Consider the following 19593-nt stretch of genomic DNA (forward strand, 5'->3'; position numbering starts at 1 on the left):
GACCGCGAATGAAATTTGCAACGATTGAATTTTAATTATGCGGGATAAGGAAGCCTCATTGTTCGAAATTTCCCGCTCGGTCTAAAGGCTCCCACACACGTCGACATCTAGGTTTCGTGAAACCTGCATCAAATTCAGTTACCTAGAATCGATGCATTGCCGTAGATTTCAACGATTGTGTACGGCCCTTTAAGAACCATCGTCAATTATCGCCTGCTGCGTATCCGATGCGATTGTCGCAGCGAAAGAAACTTTATTTAGCCGCCCTGGTCTTAAGATACGTACGATTGTGGGTGTGGGTGTGTGAAGTGCGTATGAGAGGTTCTGAGGGTGAGAGACTTTGCTCAGAGAGTCGTGACAGCGTGCAAGTCTTGAGAGAGTTACACAGAGAGCTTGATATTTCTTTGTCGTGTTCGGGCTTATTCAGTTTTCCTTTACCTAAACTTTAAGAAACTTTAATTTTATTATAAACTATTATAAACACGATGTAATTTTATTATTTTTTCCGCAATTGTAACGATCCAACTCATGAATCGTGAAATAATTCAAATTGACCGCACTCGACTGTGCTATTGTAAATTCGTCGCATTTACGTTCTGCTTGTGCAGACTAAGCAAGAAGAAGCTTGGCAGAATTGCGTGGTTCGTTGTTCTCTCGTTCGATAGGGAATATTTGGAAAAAAAAAAAAAAAAAAAACGATAGTCGGCGGAGAAAGAAGGTCGGTTACCTTCGTTTCTCATTTCCGGCTCGACAGACAGTTCGCGGATCGGCCTGTAATTGCTAAATGTAGCGTGACGCGGTAGCCGAACGGCAAATGGAAAACTAGGCTGTATATGTAAAATTGATAAGAGCGAACGCAGACACCTGGCTATCGGTATTATGTTCCGCTTTGCCGGCGAATAACCTCTCATCGGACAGCTCTGCGTATCGAATCAATCAAAACGACCACGTTCGCCGATCCCTTTGACGGTACAAATCGTCGCGCAGACCGTTCGTTCGTTGAAAACAAAGAATCATCGCGTAAACATTGAAGAAAGAGAGAGAGAGAGAGAGAAGAATAAGGGGGGAACCATTTCCCGACGAAATACGCAAGAAAACGGAACCTGGTGATGGTCCTTGAGAATCGAAAGCATCGTATAATTAGGATGAAAACGGCCTCGCTCTGTATTTAACCGCGCGCAGCTGCGTTTCTCTAATCAGCGTCTAAGGTATTTGCAGAAGGCAGGCAAGCGTCAAGATACTAATTCGTCGGAACAGCATTACGAGGTCCTGAGGCATGGGCAATCGATACGGATGTAGTCCCGATCTTCCGCAGCGACGCACGTAGCTACACGAAGGCGGATACTGCCGCCGGTATTTGTCTACTTATCTCGAGTAAATTCAGTCTACATCGTGTCAACGCGCGTCCTCGTCACACCGGGATCACAACGGATTTGAAGATGCAAATGCCGCTGCCATCTATTTCCATGCGTGTGTCCCTCTCCCCGAGCGTAACCCTGTTTTCGTGGACGATCCGACGAAAGGCAGACGTTACTCGCGACCGGAAACTCCGGCTGTCGGCTCCGAGCAGCTCGCTGGCGTTTCCCCTTTAAAAAAAGGAAGAAAAGTGAAGCACACCACTCGAAAGCAGCACGTGAAAAGCGTGCACGCGAAGTGAGAGAGACGTCGCACGGAGGAAAGAAACGAGGAAGACCACGGAAGGAAGGAAGGGCCGGAGAAGAAATACTTGTAGGTGGATGTGTGTCATTCTGGATCCTTTTTATTGGCCACTTGGCTGCGTGCCGTGAGCTGTCGTTAATTAGAGAACTCATGGAACGTTCACGATTGCCGACGTGGAACAGGGAAGAGAGACATTCGGCGTGTTAAACGTTCGGCCAAGCGAGTATTGTGTCTCGAAGGATATTTCAAAGCGAGGGATCACCTGCCGTTCACTCGCCGGCGGGGTATCGTAAAGCGATACTGTTAGCTTTTATGCTTCGTTCTATCAACTTATCGAGTGGCTCTTTAGAGTTTCCCCGGGAGTTTTCGACGGCAGCCGCCGTCGTTCACCTCCTATTCGAATTCACGAGCGAGCCTGAACGTTCGCTCGTTTCGAACGAATTCTCGGTTATTAGGCAAAGTTTACGAAATCTCCAGAAGCAGGACGATTAGCCTGGTTAAAAACTGGCTGGAATTGAAAAAAAAAAAAAAGCTGACGACGATACAGCCGTCGCGTATCGGACTGAATTTCATCGAGAGTTGCGTCGAGAGACGGAGAGAAAGAGAAAGGGAGTTTATTTTCATAAAACCGCGTAATACCGAGGTCGACGCACGGCGATTCCGTTTGAAAAACGCACACATGAAAACATCGCGAATAAAATGACGTTCTCGCGATGGTCACGGGCGTGGAAACGGCTGCGCAAGAAGTAAGAGGATAACAGAGTAAAACACTTAGTCCGCGGAGCTTTATACAGCCGGTAGCGCGAAAAGTCAAACCGTAAGCCCTCCACGGAAGCAGGAAGGACGGAAGTTTATTGTTTCGGTAGGTTTTTCCCGCGAGCGTTAAGCCAAAACATTCCCCAGAAGTAACTTCGTTCCGTGGTCTTAGGCGGCCGCAAATTTCAGATATACACATATACTCGTTCACGTGGGGAACGATGTTGACGCCCTGTGCGAAAGTGCAAAAAATGCGATGAAAAATCGTTGAGAGTAGAGAAAAAAATTTGCCATGTTACAGGGAGAGTGAGTGAAGAACAATTCGGAAGAAAATGATACTTGCGTTTCTCTTTCGCCTGCGTTCACTCGCAACTGAGCAGCTACGTTTGAAAAGAGAAAACAACGATAAATGAGGGTACGTAGTTATCCGGCGCGGGACTCGCTAAATTTCGAAGATAACAGTATATCGTTGAAGAGAGGCAGTTACTCCTAATCCCCAAGCCGGTGCTCGTACGTTTTCATGGGATCTCTCGCCGGCTGCCCGTTCGCTGTTCGTTGCCCCGTGACGTTATTAAACCGTGATGGTGATCGTGATTGTGAGATATGTGCCGTGATTTGTAAGAAAGAATCCTGGAGGGAACGATCTTTCGACGAGCGAACGCGAGCGAAACAAAACCGGTTTATGAAAATGCGAACGCGTTAGCCACAATCCATCGGAGTGCGCTTTTAGAAATATTGCGAACGGGGTTCCTGCCAGCGTCTGTACGATCGTTTGCAATGACACGGGGTAGCTGGGTAAGTGCGTCGCGGTATGGCAGCGTCCGCATAAAATGCAAAATATGTCATCCGTTTCCGTATTATCATCGTTCCTCTCTTCGACGTGCTGATCGAGTACTCGCCTACCGTAGAACGCTCCTCCTTGTCGAAATATAGTCGAACGTGTATCACGACAGCGTCGATTGACGACTGTCGATCGATCGAGCCTGTTGTTTGTCTGGCGGACGATACACAGTTGCTATATTGGCTCGCGAAAGTATTTCGACATTTAACGCTGAAAACATCACGTACGTTTACGTATATTGAATATATCGTACGTGTGAAACATTTTGGAATTTCATTAACGTTGCAGTGAGACACGACTGCCATTATTATTATTATTATTATAAATTGTCTACAGTTATTCGAGTTATTACTTTTGTGAATCTATGAAATTAGTCAACAATAATATGTAGGGCAATGTTGTTACTCATATTTTGCATATCGACATAACCGAGGTTACGAGAAATTGCATATTATTCGAATCAAGATGTATTAGAATCTTTCCAACGAGAAAATACCGAATAACTGGCGAGCGTGCATGGTTATTGCCGTGTAACCGCGTTCTCGCAATAATTGCACACCATTTTCCCAACTGCAACGCGACTAATTTCGATTTGCGTCGAAGCGAGCATTGTCAATGTTCCAAAGAAATATTTCGTTAAACCATCCGCATGTAATGAGTATTCTTCCTGATAATTTTATATCAGTATTCGATCCGGGCATCGATTAAAATTACACGTATCATTGTAATTTTCATCGAGAATAAATTAATGATATTTACAAGAGATATTCGATGTTATCTGAAACTATTTGAATTTAATTTACAAACCATGAGATTTCTTCGTAAAATGACAAAAGTTGTTGCAACGAATTCAATGATTTTTTTTTTTTTAGAAAGAATATCCCTGCCTTTGACATCGCTATTTGTACAAAGCTAAAAAGAAGTCTCCCATTAATTACGCTAATGAATGGTGTAAAAAAGATAAGGTATCCCTTTATAAAAACTTTGAGAAGGAAAATTATAAGCAAAAGATAATTGTCAAGTAAGCTACGAGAAACATGTATACGATGGAAAGTGGAAAAGTTCGTGGAACGTCGCGAACAAATGAACTAACTCTGCTTACTCGTGCCGTCTGACCAATGGACGATCTATTCTACTTGCAAGTCAAAGCTTCGATGTAATATCGTTTCCACAAAATTCCAACTATCTATTTCCACGTTTTTATTGTTTCACGCACCAAAATACGTATTTTCAATGCTTCCGATCGACTAGATTTAATCTAATTGGAAAATTATTCGAACGTATTTTTAACGGAGACATATTGAGAATATTTGCAATGTCGCACCGTCGTATGATATAATTTCATTGTGTAGCCAGAATAATTCCCCTCACATCTCGCGACGTTATCTTTTAAATTTAGATGCACGGTGGATTTAGGAAAAATAGGTTTGCTTATCTGCTCAACGTATTTTCACCGCGACGGTGGCACGAACCAGCTCGGACATGTTTCCCAGGGTGGAAATGCGTTAGAAATACGTCTTTAAATGGGATTCCGGTCGGCGACGAGTCTCTCTCCCTCTCCCTCTCTCTTTTTTTCTGCTGGGTACTCTAGCTCGCTGTTCCTGGTACCCTCTTTAAAGTTTCATGCCTGGTGGGAATGGCATCGTAGCCGTGGCACTACGGTTAAGCGATGCAGATCACAGCAAGACGAAGGGAGAAACCGCAATCTTGATCCGGCAGAATCCTTCGTTTCTGTCGCTCTTCTCTCCTGCACTTAAGCTTCAATGAATTATTACTCCATGCCATTTACCGTATTCACTTACATCGCCGCATTATTTTCGTAAATTGCCACACTCTCGTGTGCGATACTCCCGGCTTTGAAACTACACGCTTTCACTTCGCGCAGAAGACTCTACGAAAGAGCTTGAAAACGGAATGAGATATTGCATTTCAAACAATTCGCAAAGACAAAGATAAAAGTAACGTCCGACTTTTCATTAATTATTCAATAATCGAATGGTAATCGAGGTTCTCAATCACATGGAAAATAGGCCCGACTATTGGAAATGGTATCGAGAGGAAAGAATGCCCTGGTTTTTCGGCTTCGAAAGTGCTACGCGGTGACGTACACCGTATCGAGATTAAACTTTAAGGTATCACGTGAAACCATACCTTTCCCCGTGAGAGTCGCTCGTAACTCTCCGGTATCGGATCGGTGTGTCTCTCCTCCGGGGCCGTGAAACCAGGGTAATATCCATTTCGAGGTGCGGCACGTCGAAGATTGATCTCTTTCTCTCTGCCTGCTTGCCCACTGATCCAGAAGAGACTAGTATCTTAAGCAGTAACAGGGAATAGAGACTGACTTTTGCAATTGTACTTCCCACCTCGGCGCTTCCCTTTCTAAACTCTACGCCATCCAGCTCAAATTCCCCCCGTGCAATTTCCCTCCTGCGATCAAACGACGTGGTTTCAAGACCCACTGTTTTACACTGATTACCTCGCTACACTTATCGTTTTATTCAATTATTAACAAACGGCACTATCGACTTCCAACTGTCATGGAGGTTAAATTTTCCAATTCGAGTTTGTCATTCTAGAGAAAGGCTTCTTTCTTTTTTCATAATTTTATAAACATAATCGAAGGAAACGGGATGTCACTGGCATGGAAAATTACAGCGGCGCGCAGAAACGTTTTGACGAAAGCGTTCCACTTGCTACGCGTATCGGAGCAACTTGCTGTATAACTCGCAGGTCGTCGCGTTACTTTCAGCGGAAGTCGATGTTTTTCGCTCACGAAGTTCGGCCGCTTTTGCGGAGGCAAGGGAAAAGGAAGACACGACGTCAAAGTCTTCCCGTGATAAACGCTCGCATGCACGTCTCGGTTCATATGCCGAAAGTGAATGAAAGTTGGCGCGCGGCGGGAAAAGGAGAGACCGAGAAAAAGCCGGGAAAGACCGTCAAGCGTTTGATTTATAGACGGGGGGGAGCAGTGGCGCGCGAAATCGAAGTACGTGTCGCTTTTATCGCCGGTTCCGTTCATTAGCGCTGAATAAATAAATGTTACGAAGAAAAACGAAATAAGAGAAATATGTATATACATGGGCTAGAAGTACGGCGAAAGAGAGAGAAAGAGAGAGAGAGAGAGAGAGAGAGAGGGAACGCGAACGAAAATAAATGGTAACCAACGGAGGTACTTCAATTCCGAATCGATATACGAACCTCGAGCTTTCGCCACCCGTTATATCCTGTCAGATTCCATTTTCACCGCGGAAATACATTTTACTCGAGAGGATAATCATCGAAGCTGTATCAGTTGTATCGGAGCGACCGAATTTCCTTCCCCTTCGTCGATTATGAAACTTCGCAGAGCCATTCGCGTCGCGAGGGGGACAATTAGCGAGTAGACGGAGAAGCGAATGAGATGCGCGACCGAAAATTTTTTTTTTTTTTTTTTTTTCTATCGTCCAAGTGTGTCCCGGGACTCGAACGGCCGAGTCGCCGTGTAATTTGAAACGAGTAAGCTAATGGAAAGTTTCATCGACGGAACGGAGATCTGTTTTAGCGTGAGCTTTGCGGCCGATCGCAAAATTGACTATCGATTCTGAAGCAGCCGGTGGGTCCCGCTGGCTCGTCGAATCGAATGCTGCTACGCGAATTGTTTTAAAAGCTACACGCGCCGAGCGCGGCCAATCGGGCCGCACCTATTATTTCGACGGTGCGATTTCCACGGTGTGTAAACACGTTAAGTGAACTCGCGTAATTCGGAAAAAAACATTCCGTTCTCATATTTAATTGGCGCGCGTTGCCACCGGAGAGAAGAGGAAAAGGTCCAGCCTGGTCCAATGAAAAAGCTCCCCCTCGCGAATGGAAAAACCAGATTCATTGTTATTTAACTCGATGCCGAGAACGATCGAACTGTTCGACATAATATTGTCATTTGGCGAATGTGGAATTTTAATTTTAAATCACACTCTGCTGTTTTCAATCGGAATGGTTCATCGAAGAAAATCGCAGGGACAATCACACCGGCGAAGCGATTGATCGATCATTGGCTGGATGTATGCCTTGGATTGCTCGTGACAAATGTTTATAAAACGATCAGCTCGGAGGGAAGCTGATAAATCGGTAAATAAATAGCGCAGTCCCGTTGCGCTGATTCTCCGACACGCGTGAAATATTCGAATGACTTTGTCTTCTTTTCTTTTTTTCTCTTTTCAACTGGACGAGATTATTTTTCCAATTGCGAAATTTATCTTCGATTTTCGAGTTAACAGCGCAGTCCAAATTGATACGAATATAATGTGACACGGGTATTTAGATCCGCACTCGCGCGTATCCAGCAACGACAAACGTTGAAGTACATGAAATCAGAGAATCATATGGTTAACAAGGATTTCAATTTGCAATTTCGCAATGAAGTTTGCGCTCGAAAACTCGATCCATGCAACGATCGCGTGAACACGCTTACCCCAAATCGTGATATTTAACTACCACCTATCCGATATACTTGACTAGTTCGCAGTTTGCGGCGCGCGTGCAATGTATGTTTCGGCTAGATGTTTGCGAGTGTGGTAGGTCTCGGCGTACTGTTACCGCGAGAAAAACACATGGAGGAGTATATATTCAGCTGGTGGAACGTGTACGTTTTTGTTACGTAAAATGGTTAGGTCTGCGGTAATACGACAGGCAAAACACGACGGGTTGTTAACACGTTCGCCGTGCACTCTCCGGAGATTCAGAACGAAATATTCCTCCCCTTCAACGCAATGAATCATTATCCTATTTCATATTCGCAAACTAACGGGTTAAATACGTCGTGGACGTATAAGTGTGACAAAACCAGGCGACCATCCGCGTAAAAATTTGAAAAACGAAAAGCAAAGTGGGACGTTCTTTTCGCGCGTATCCACGAAATTGAGTCGTTCAGCTTAAAGTTAACCTTTATCGTGCAAGAAATTATACCGTCCCGTGGGGTTATCTGATGTTGCAACTATGTCTTAATAATACGACAGTTAACCGTCTAATTCTCTCGAAAAAAAATTGACTCGGATAATACTCGACTCCGGAGGGTTGGCCGATTGAGACCGTAGGGACGCGAGAAAAGATAGGAACTCCGTGCAGTCGGTCAAAGCCTCGCTGGGAAGAAAGTAATAATCGTTATGCAAAGCTGTACTCTGCCCGAGATAACTGGCGGGGGCCACTTAAAAAAGGGCTCTAGAATCTCGAACGCTGCCGCCACGGTGACTCTCCGGTGTCTTACATTTTATATAATTCGAGAGAAAAAAGAAAAAAAGAAAAAAGCAAGAAGGAAGGGAGAAGGCGAGCAAAGAGCAGCAGTGGGCTACGATAAGCCCTGGTACGAAATTAAGACAGAAGGGCACGCTGAACGTGCGATCAACTTTGGGTGGTTACTCCATTTTCCTCAAGCACCAATAAAATACGCGTTATCAGCAGTCGTGTTTATAAACGTATTCGGCGTTTGCTCTATAAAGCTGCTGGAAAGATGAAGCGGCCCATCGCTGCATCATCGAGCACGATCATTTTTTCCGTGATACTTTATTACTCTCGTTCTCGAATACACGTTTTATAGCAGCGGTTGGAAAAAAAAAGAAGAAAAAAAAAAGAATAACGAAAACCGTGACCAGGATGAAACGCTTTTACGGTATGTTTGCTCGCACAACTCTATATATATAGTAATAGTTTTGGCAGCTGATATTGATGATTGATGAGGGTCTGGCAGAGACACCGATTATATAACAACGTTCCACGTACATAAAAAAGAAAAAAAAAAAAGAAAAAATATCATCTATAAATGACACGGTGAGAACATTTAGGTCAGGCACGATACAATTTGACTCTGGAAAAACCATTACATTTTTAAATGTGATTGCGTTTTAGAAATTCGTCCTGACACCGACGACGATATTAATCTGAAAACTCGAAAGTGTCTGTAGGAGTTTCGTAGAAAATATTTGTGGATGGATAAATTGATCGAGAAAAACCTAGTTTCGAACTGACAAACTATCGTACATTTTCGAATAAACAGAATACTGTTACTTTAGCGGCATTATCGATATTCGTTAATTAATGTGTTCACACGAAATGTAGCCCTGCATTATACTATTAATGAACCGGGTTTCCCGCCAAGGTTAAAGTAGAACGACTGAAACGATAATACTCGTATTCGGTGTGACGAACGAAATCACCGTTTTTATACTTTAAATTTCCTCTCTTATGGATACGCGAACGACTCGTGTAACAGTGATAGATATAAAAAATACCATACCGTTATAAAATCCAAATGAACGTCTAATTAATTTAAATGTCTTTTTCCTCAACTTTGCGCAATTCCGAATCGAAAAGCCGAGGTGAAACGAATAACACGGCGGGTCAAGTCTATTTGAAATTGCACGGGAATTTACGAATCCTTGCGCAAAACTTTGGACGCAGCTACCACGCTTGTTACACGTGGTCGATTACATCGTATAACAGAATTATAGTTGCTCTCGACTGACAGAATCCGGAACATGCATGTAGAGAGGACATTGCGCCGCGTAAAGAGGGATTGGAGTTAAGGATCCCTGGGTAGAAGCGGTGGGTACTTAAAAGCCTACCAGGCACGCCATAATGTTCTCATTATGTTTCGCTCGCCCACTTCCTTTTTGGATTTTAATGCTTTCGCCGCATGCTTTTGCCATTGCTACCGTGAAAATCAGGTCAGGCGACGTTAGTATGCTCTCGTTGCTACGTAAATAATCAGAAACTGATTTCATTCGTCAAGTAATCGGATATCTATTAAAATTATTACCGTGTTTTACTTGATCCTTGTACATTTAATGTGTAATTACGGTGAAATAGCGGGAACACGTACGTGAGACGTTTAGATCAACTGCCGTGAGTAGCAGAGCAATCTCGATTTTGCGAGCTGGTCTCCGGAATATCCCCGAGGAACGATGTAAGAAAATTAAGCGTCCCAATGGGTTAACTTGATCTCTTATAGTATGGATGGAGAACCATTGTGTGTGTGTGTTCTTTCTTTTTTTTTTTTTTTGTCATGTTACGAGTTCACTCGGAAGAGTTCCTCTAATTTGCAGAAGAGTGGACGAAAGAAGGGAGGAGAGAAGAAGGCAAGTGAATGCTGACGCGACTCAGCTGGCGCGCACGATGACCAGAGCTGGAAGGAGACGATGGTACAGAGAGACGGTCAGTAGGATTTATGTATGAGACGCCACCAGGGCTTAGGGAGATAAATTAGTCGACCTGGCAATAAAAAGTCGACTCGCGGATAGCCCGGATTACACGGATGTACTGCCAGGGAATCGATGGTACTTCTTGCCACCTTCTTTCCGTTGCTCTTTCGTTTACCGAAGTTATACGTTTCCTTTTCACCGTTTCTGTTTTTCCCGTGAAATTCTTTCGGTCGTCTGGCGATCTATCTGCACGCACGATTACATCACTGACACCGCTCGAAGTACTTCAATTATAATCCTTTGTATAATCAGAGGGAACAATTGACAAGAATATATTAAATGACCAAAACCACTTTACCAAGATATTGTCGTAACAAATTGTCTTGATCAAACATGCTTCCCAAGATAATTGATTTTAAAATTGCGATTCAAGAATTATTGGTTTTGTTTGTTCCGCTACTTTACGTTTGTATGACATTGTAAGTATGGACATAGGTTAACGCAGAAGGACAACAAGTTTCATTTTGTCAGACGGAAGCGTTAATTACGAAGCATGTTACGATACGTAATTCATGATTGAGCAGAACTTCGAGGAGTTAGTGTACGTTGCTCTTACATCACACACTTCCTAGTTGAAAAGGTCAGGGGTATCCGCGTGCTACGATATTACGGAATATCTTTCACGAAATACATAACGCGTGACGTAGAACGAAAACGGAAGATGTAAAATGTTTTCTAGATTAAATACGAGAAGGATCTCGTTTGAGTTTTATCGGAATGTGAATCGTCCAACGATGTGTGCCGTGGCATCCGCGACAAAGAAATGAAAGAAAATGGCTGTGATGCCAAAAGTTTCATTTCACGAGATGAAAATAGTAAATTTTAGAGACACCGTCTGTTGGTCGTATTTCTAGTGTCGAATAACCTCGCCAGTGTTGTTACAGCGGCAGCAGAAATTTACTTTGTTTATTCCTTTCCGAAATTTTTCGACGCAGCTCGTGTCGCGTTTCTACGAGTACTTTTACTCTTCTCCAACTCTTTTTCAATTTTCACCGAGAACTTACGCAACCACGAAGAACTATGGACGACATCGTTTTCGATTCAATTTTTCGTTTGTTGTTATTACGAAAAGCTGTATTTCGTTTCACGTTTGTTCGCAGTGAATGGAATATCCCTGCTGAAAATGATGGTGGACGCGTAATTCCAATCGATATCCAGGATTTCAATAAATTCATCGGCTACGGCTAAGCGGTCGAATTGAAGCCACAGGCGTAAATAATTTCCAATCAGCATCCGAACGGACGATCGATTTTTACATCGCGCCTATCGGTTATCTACTGCCTGCTAGATTTGTGGAATTCGCCAAAGTATAAGACGGACAATAAAACTAGGCCACGGATTTATTCAATGGCGCTTCGAAAAGTAATAATGCACCTGAGTTTGTGCTATATTGATAGAACTCGGACTCGATTCGTTCGAAGCCGCTTATTAGTTGTTCGATTCGGCCGATGAAAACGAAGGAAATGCTACGACCCCTCTGCAACGACTCTAATGATGAACGTCTTTTATACAGCTGGTGCCTCGACTAATTTCTCGAATCAACGGATCGGTCCATTTGTCGACTTAATTGACAGACGAGTCGCCAGGAACGAATGGAAACAAAACGAAATGAAAATAACAATTTGCCAAATGAAAAATTAAAAGCAGCGTGGATAAAGTGATTTTAATTAAATGCCACCAACTAAATTTGAAACTAACTATAAAAAATGGTTGCATTATTCTTTAAAACGAGACCGCAAATAATTCTCTCCGCGCGGAATTAAGCAAGACTTTTTTAATAATTTGACCACAGTCCGGTAATTTACGTCGTACCTACCTCAGGGATTTTTTCTCCGTGGCTAGCACGTCGAATTACAGTTTCATATAATTAGGCCAGGTAAGGAAAGGCCACAGAGTTTCTCTGGCCAGAGCTTTTCCACTTTCTTGCCCCCTATCTGGACTAACAAGATCCGCTCTGTTTTTCCGTGTATCAACTTGTACTCGCAGTTCAAAGGAAAACAGAGTGGTCGAATATAACTTCGTGATTTCGCATGAGGTGCGTTATCTCGTCACGGTTCCAATCGATTTTACTAACCTACGTTTCATCGTTTTTATTTCGACATGTTTGAACGTTGCAACGCGGTTGGCGTACTAAAAAAAAAAAAAAATAACGAAGATAACGAAACGCTGGCCAACAACTATTACGCGGATTGCGGCTTGTTGCTTATTATTATTAACTGCGTCAGTTTTCTCTCTTGCGTGAATTAAACTGATCTCTGACAATCGTTCGCTCGCGTCTGTCCGTTCGACTCGTGCTCGAATATCGCAAAAAATTGGCGCGCGGGGAGAAAAAAATGATTGTGACGTAATCTTCGTTACAATGGAGAGGATCGTTAAATTAATGAAGCTTCGCGTAAGCGTGAAGGGATTGAAATCGAAAGAGAGAAACAACATGTACGCACGAAAGAATTCGATTTAATCCCGTTCGATTGTATTATGCGTATATACGCGAAGTATTGTGTCGTGAAAAGCAAGTTCCTGTCAAAACCAAATATTGAAAATCGAAGCCAGACGGACAAGCACATGGAATTCAATAGGGCCTTCATATATCCAATTATCGGCTTCCTTATAAGATCACATTGTATGAATTATACATTGTATCGCTGAGTGGATAGAAAGTCACTTTTCGTGTGACAACAGACCGCGGGAAATTTAGTAATCATGGAAACGACGGCCTGTACAGTCGTTCGCGAATCTAGTATTTTTCCTGGAGCCGACTCTCCATCGCTTAAGAATCGTTAGCGTGTATTTGTCAGGTTCGAGCCGTACGTTTATTGATTTACATGGTTATGTGGCCGGTATCCGTCACTGCACGATCAGATAATCGATCAAAATTATACAGCTAGCTGTTGACACTGGCTTACAGAACATAGCCGTTTCATTCGATAAATATTTAACGCCATATACGACTTTCCATAAATTATTACACACTCACGACATTCCAAGTAAATTATTATTACTCTTACTACGACTGCTACCACTATTATTACCATTTAAAGTATCATCAATGAATGTAACCAATTTCCAACGAGATTTGAAATTCCATTAACCGGCTCCATTTCCGTGCATAATCCACGCCGGAGTTACTAATGTTCCAAAATCATTTCAATTCGGAAATCTAATAGAATAGCTTTAGTATTTAGTATTTAAAAGCTTAACGGCCAGAGATATCGCCCGAATGATACAGATGAATTACCACGCGAATCCTATTTGCTATATAAGGGAAACGATTGCTATCCGGTTGGCAATTGCTACATCCCATTGGTCATTAGCAGGGAACAAGAGAGGAAACAAATGGAAGACACGATTTTAAACTAAGATAATCTGATTACCTCGGTGCTCGCTAATCTTCCGCTCGGAATTAGAACGAGCGAGATTTTTCTTTTTGAACGAGCCGGATTCGCGCAATCGTTTCAAGTATGTACTTGCTGCTATGAAATTGAATCTCAACTCCGATATTCGATTCGCGACGAAATAGCTGGCGTAACCTTCTGACATTCTTCGATGTGTAATCCGCTTGATGCACGATCTCGAGTTTTAACCGGCAACATTCGTCATATTATCTGACATGAGCTTGATCCCCGAAGTTGTTACAAACTTATCCACGATACGTGCTTCTCGACCTCTCCACCCGGCTTCTTTTTCCTTGATTGCCTCTCTAAACGAAACTTTCAACTAACTGCGGAAATTCAACAGCAGAGGAGGGCAAGAGGGGCGCGAAGAACGAAATTTATCGGTTGTGTAAATTTCACGATCGAATTTTGGCAACAGCTAGCTACGTGTCGCCAATCGGAGTTACGACAATGTGTCCCTAAAAATTTGTCCGTACAAGCGAGAACTAACGATTTCGTACGCATTTGACGAATGAGATCGCGATGCGCAGCAGTAATAGCACTATTCATTGAACATTCGAAAGAGGATTTTACGGGCGCGCTATATCAAAGTACAGCATGCAAATGCGATTATGCCCATACGATACACAGGAGTGGATCGATCGTCCGACTGTGTGGACTGGTATCCTTTTAAAGTGAGTGCAGTTAATGTTCCCTTTTGACGTGTGTAAGTTTCGCGGCCGTTGCTACGTTTTTGCACGTATCGCGGCTGGATTTCAACGAATCAGGACACAATTGATAGACACTTGACGAGAAATAGCTGTCGAACGTTGAATGGAAGACTTTTAATTTCCATCGAGCCACGTAATCGAACGATTTAAAATATCGTTGGCAGAAATTCGTTTTACCGCGCCGTAACAACAAATAATAAATAGCAGATATATATTTAATCATATTGATCGTTCAACGATGCTCAACGTTAACGATCGTTGATTAGCAGCATGCAATTTTATCACAAGCATCGACGATCTATGATTTGCAAAACGCATACATTTTGCCTGTTGCTGACATTCATGATTCTCGCTTCACCGGCCAGGCTCACGTCGTGCTTCGACGACGTGCAAACACGCGGCCGTATTCACTGAATCGTTAATATTTTCGCGACGCCATTGTGCACAATTATTCCACAATTGCGCCCAATTTCTAGCCCTACAGAGGACCACGCCGAAGTACTCAGGTATTACATAACGACGCGATGCCGCGTATCACCCATTAATATTTTGCGCTTGTCATCGAAATGCAATTTCCGCACGGTGGTCAGCGTACGCCGAGAACTCTAATTCAGTGTTTGTGGTTGCATCAATCAACTATGGCACCGGCTAACTAGTTAGAAATAATTAACGGGTCTGTGAGCTTCAGGGGGGATAAACGTATTCGTCATCAGGTAAAACATCGTCACCCTGTCCACTCGCCCATGTTCTTAACTTGTCCATCCTCTCGTTTCACTAATTCCAATTTATCGAGTTTTATATTTGTTTAGACAAATTCGTGTTAAATTCAGTGATACTGACATCACATGAAGTTAGAAATCTTTATCGAACGTAATATCGAAAGATTTGTTAGGGTTTATTTGATCGTTGGTTTAGAGACAATAAACAGCTCGAAATTATGCGGAGCGGACGCGAGAATCCCCTAGTAATATCTACGTATATCCGGTTCTTAATCACTGGAGATTATACGCGAATAGGTGGATCGATTCTTCCATGATTTGTAGGTTTAATTTAGTACAGGCATGTAATCTAATTATGCTTCCCAATTTCCGATAGGCCGAAACGAACGATATCTATGTAAAATTTGCGAAACTTAATTATTCGATTAGATGAAAAAAAGAAAAAAAAGGAAGAGAGAAGAAAAATGCAGTCCTGTTGCAAATGAAAAAAGCATATTATAATACGAGTCGGAATTCGTGAATTATGCTGCTTTCTTTCCTTCTATGTATGTATGTACATACAATTTCCCGACGAATACCAAGCGTTTAATCCGTAGGAAACTAAAACCTTGAGTTTCGAGTAATATATACCTATACGTGCACGATAGGTATCCAGGATATTTTAATATCTACATCCGCTGCTACTAACTCAGAGGGCAGCAATTCGCGATTTATGCACACACTGGGCAATATTAAACGCCTCTTCGTGTATACGTAGAATGTCCATATGAGCTCAAAACGGAACTTATTGGCTCTCGCAAGCACAAGAAATAATTTAATATTACTTACAACAGAATGACAAAAGATAACCAAATAACCAGAAATAACCATCAACGATCAATTCTATTATGTATCTATTATGTATCGATCAATGATTTTGTATGCTCGTCTAGCTGTATGTACAAAAACCATTGTCGTCGCTAAGATATAAATTCAGAGAACAGAGAATTAAATGAACACGGAAGCGAGATTGAAACGTCCGAACGAGCACATTAATGCACGCTTGTAATTCATGTGTATTCGATATTTAATTTGGTTTAAATTAAATCGCGATAGAAGTGTTGTAGTACGAATTTAAGCCAGTGATACCCGTTTGGCGGTGAAATAGCCCGATTTTTATCGATTCACGTATCGCCATTATTTGCCCGTTACTGATGTAACCGATACATGTTAAAATCTGCGTTCAACGATTTTTTTTTTTAACACAGATTTTTACGCAGTGCGAATTTTTTCTCCCAATTTAAGATTTAAGGGGAACTTGGTAAATTGTTTTCTAATTGTGAAACTGTTTTTTTTATGAATTCCGTTAACAATGTAGTTTTTTCAAAACGGAACGAGGTGGACAATTTTTGGCGATATTAATTTCAAATTTCCAGCAATTTTAATTTATTTCAGTCAATGTTTCCCGTTAAATATCTAACAAACGAACACGAACTTTTTCTCAGCTACAGATAAAGGAATAAACAGAGCCACGAAAGCGGTATTAACTATAATTCTGAAATCGTCTACCGTGTAAAGAGCATAATAGTAATCCAGTTAAAACAGCCTGGAAACAGTTAACCTATTTTTGCGTAATGTTCTTACTCGTAGTATGATGATAAATGCTAATATTCTTAATAGCATCGCATACATATTCTCATTAGAACTAACTTCTCAGGTAACACACCTATTAGATGTTAAGAGCTGTGACTTTATGCTCTTCAATTATTTGCTAAACTAACTTAAGAGGCATAAAATATTTTTCTTCTTTTCTAGTAACGGCTACTTTGTATAAAAAAAAAAGGGCAATATCGTTAGTGAAAGACCGAGTATTTTGTAAGCTGTGTACGCTTGTATGAGGAAATGCCTACATTGAAGAGTAAAGTATTTGCTCCCAACTTTTTTACACCCGTAATCCCAGCCTCAATAACTTTTTAAGACCGATATACAGATATACAGCTATGTGTGTACACAGATACGCGTGTATGCATGCAACTTTTAAAACGTGTTGGTAAAATTGTCAATGTCCCGCAACACACAATTTTTAAGCTTTTACGGTTCCCATCGTGAGAATAACTCCACGATAGTCGATGTAATCGAAGTAGATACACGCGCACCGTAAAAAATACATACGGTTAAAAAAAAGTTACGGCCGCCAATAACCAAATTTGATCGCTCAACGAACAACCAGTGTTAATTTATCTTCCGTGCTCTATCCCCACGCTGTCTAGATTTTATAACGCGGCCATTGACATCGTAATTAATTCTAATCACGGTGCAGTTAACTGAAAATTATTATACATAGGTATAGTATATCATAACCACGATATTAGCATAAATGTGTACTGAATGTATTTATATCAAATCAGCTTCAGAACGGTCTACGATTGCTCGCTCGACTAAATTGAAAGGATTCCGCTAATCAAAGCAATGGCTAAGCATTCATATCATATAAATTGATTGAACAAGTAAAGTTGATTACAGCAGCAACAAATTCGGTGCTAATAGAAAAAAACACTGCGCAATATGTTATACAGAAATTTCTGACGTCGGATATTTTTTCACGCATAAAGAGTAATTGAAAATGTTTTGATACATGTTCGAATAATCGATAGACATCATAGTTACACGAGCATTTCTCGTTTCTTATTGTTAATCCACATTTCAGCGATAATAGTTACCAGTAATTAATCAAAGAAAAAATTAGTGACTCTAAATTTTGCTTCGCCATATTCATCACAAAGGATATTGATAGACCAATGTAATTTAGATTTCACTTGAGCATTTTAACGTGCGCACACACACGTACAACATTATAATAAGCAAACATTTGTTTCAAGACTATAAACCTTATAGCATAAGGAAAAAATTTCTTCATTTATTAGTAAAATAATCACGGTTCCCACGTAGGGTTCCACCTTGCTTATATTATAACATGCACATGCAATAAAAGTATTATTACATGTTGCTATTCGTATGGTCGTTTTGGACGACGGCAACGGGTTCGACTGCCTGCTGGTAACATGATTATATGTACGTGTGTGCCTACACAATAGTTGCCAACTCGATTAGCTGAATCCATAGAAGTGTTCCTCTATCGTGATGCAGAAACGATGGTCTGGTACGGAGATTGCTTGACCGCAAACTAGAACTTCACTTTAAAGATCTTACTATTCATAACTACTTTAACGATAACGTTAACGTTAACATGATCACCGTTCGTTATAATTCAACCGTACGATAAACCTAATTTCACGTTCCGAAAGAGAAACAAATGTAAAAACTTTGCTAACGGTTTGTAACGATTTACTAGTTTGCCTAACCGAATTACCACTGATTGCTATTGATCTTTTAATGGTTAAACATTGACTCTAACAAATCCTCGAAGGAATTAAATTTTAAAGTGGAGGAAAAAAGGAAGGTAATGGAATTCAAAATGAGATTTCGACTGAAAATTTCTCTATGTTCCCCTACACGTGCCGCAAAACTTTAAATTGCTATCTATCTCAAGTGGAACTTTAAAGGAAAGGAAATGAATTTACATTTCGTGCTAAAACTCATTGTAAAAGGAACGTAAAACTTTTAAGTGCGCCAGTTAAAAGTGTACGCGCTGGGACCTGTATTTTCATCCATATAACATGTATGTATCGTGTACGCTGGAAGTGGATACTATCTTACCTGATAAATTCCGGAACTACGGTTCTTAGTACGTCTCCTTGGTATGTGCTGTTGCAGCTTCTGTAGTCCCAGACGGCACGCCTTCGACATATCGGTCACGTACGCCATCATGTAGAATCGTATTCGTAAGACCTAGCAACGTTATCGTCGGGTAAACATCGATAGGAAAGCATTGTCATAATGCACATAGCGATACAGTTGCACGTTTCGTGGTTGCATCTGGTTCAACAGTATCGCCCGTTATACCATATCGTACCTATCTGCGTACGATCCTTTCTATCTTGACATAGGTTTTGGTTTCTTTTTTTTCCCCCCTTTTCCTCTGGTATCACGATAACTTCTTTATTAGGCCTATCACGTACACCTATGGATCATAGTTTTATTTTCTTCTAAATTATACTTCTTAATATCATGTTTTGTAAGTATAGAATAAGTATAAGTTTTTATCTAAAAATTTGCTAGCAATTAGAAACTAAATTCATGTCTATATATCTTTTCTTACCAATAATTTGTTCCTCGACCATATAACCTTCAGACCGTGAAACTAGTTCTTACTTTTTTGTCTTAATCGTGGCTAATAATTCTTGAACA

The 19593-nt window shown here is 41.4% G+C and overlaps 1 protein-coding gene across 1 annotated transcript; it reads right to left on the minus strand.

Moving 5' to 3' along the window:
- Positions 1–968: 968 nt before the first annotated feature.
- On the minus strand, positions 969–19526 carry LOC122532660. The gene is made up of 4 exons (XM_043661640.1): positions 19505–19526; positions 19335–19366; positions 19003–19134; positions 969–1586 (listed from the first exon to the last, which is right to left on the minus strand). Exons 1-4 carry the CDS (start codon positions 19524–19526, stop codon positions 1386–1388), a joined length of 387 nt encoding a protein of 128 aa, XP_043517575.1. The 3' UTR covers positions 969–1385.
- Positions 19527–19593: the final 67 nt, after the last annotated feature.

Source organism: Frieseomelitta varia, unplaced genomic scaffold (genome assembly GCF_011392965.1).
Source record: "Frieseomelitta varia isolate USP_RPSP 00005682 unplaced genomic scaffold, Fvar_1.2 scaffold_462, whole genome shotgun sequence".
Taxonomy (NCBI): Eukaryota; Metazoa; Arthropoda; class Insecta; order Hymenoptera; family Apidae; genus Frieseomelitta; species Frieseomelitta varia.

Bases quoted from the DNA above. Each gene is read 5' to 3' on its own strand.
- LOC122532660 (XM_043661640.1), bottom strand. From the start codon at position 19,526: ATGGTCGAGGAACAAATTATTG. The intron at 19,135-19,334 runs GTGATACCAGAG...TAACGTTGCTAG, and splicing joins GGCCTAATAAAGAAGTTATC to GTCTTACGAATACGATTCTA. The intron at 1,587-19,002 runs GTAAGATAGTAT...CTTTTTTTAAAG, and splicing joins GTAGTTCCGGAATTTATCAG to GGGAAACGCCAGCGAGCTGC.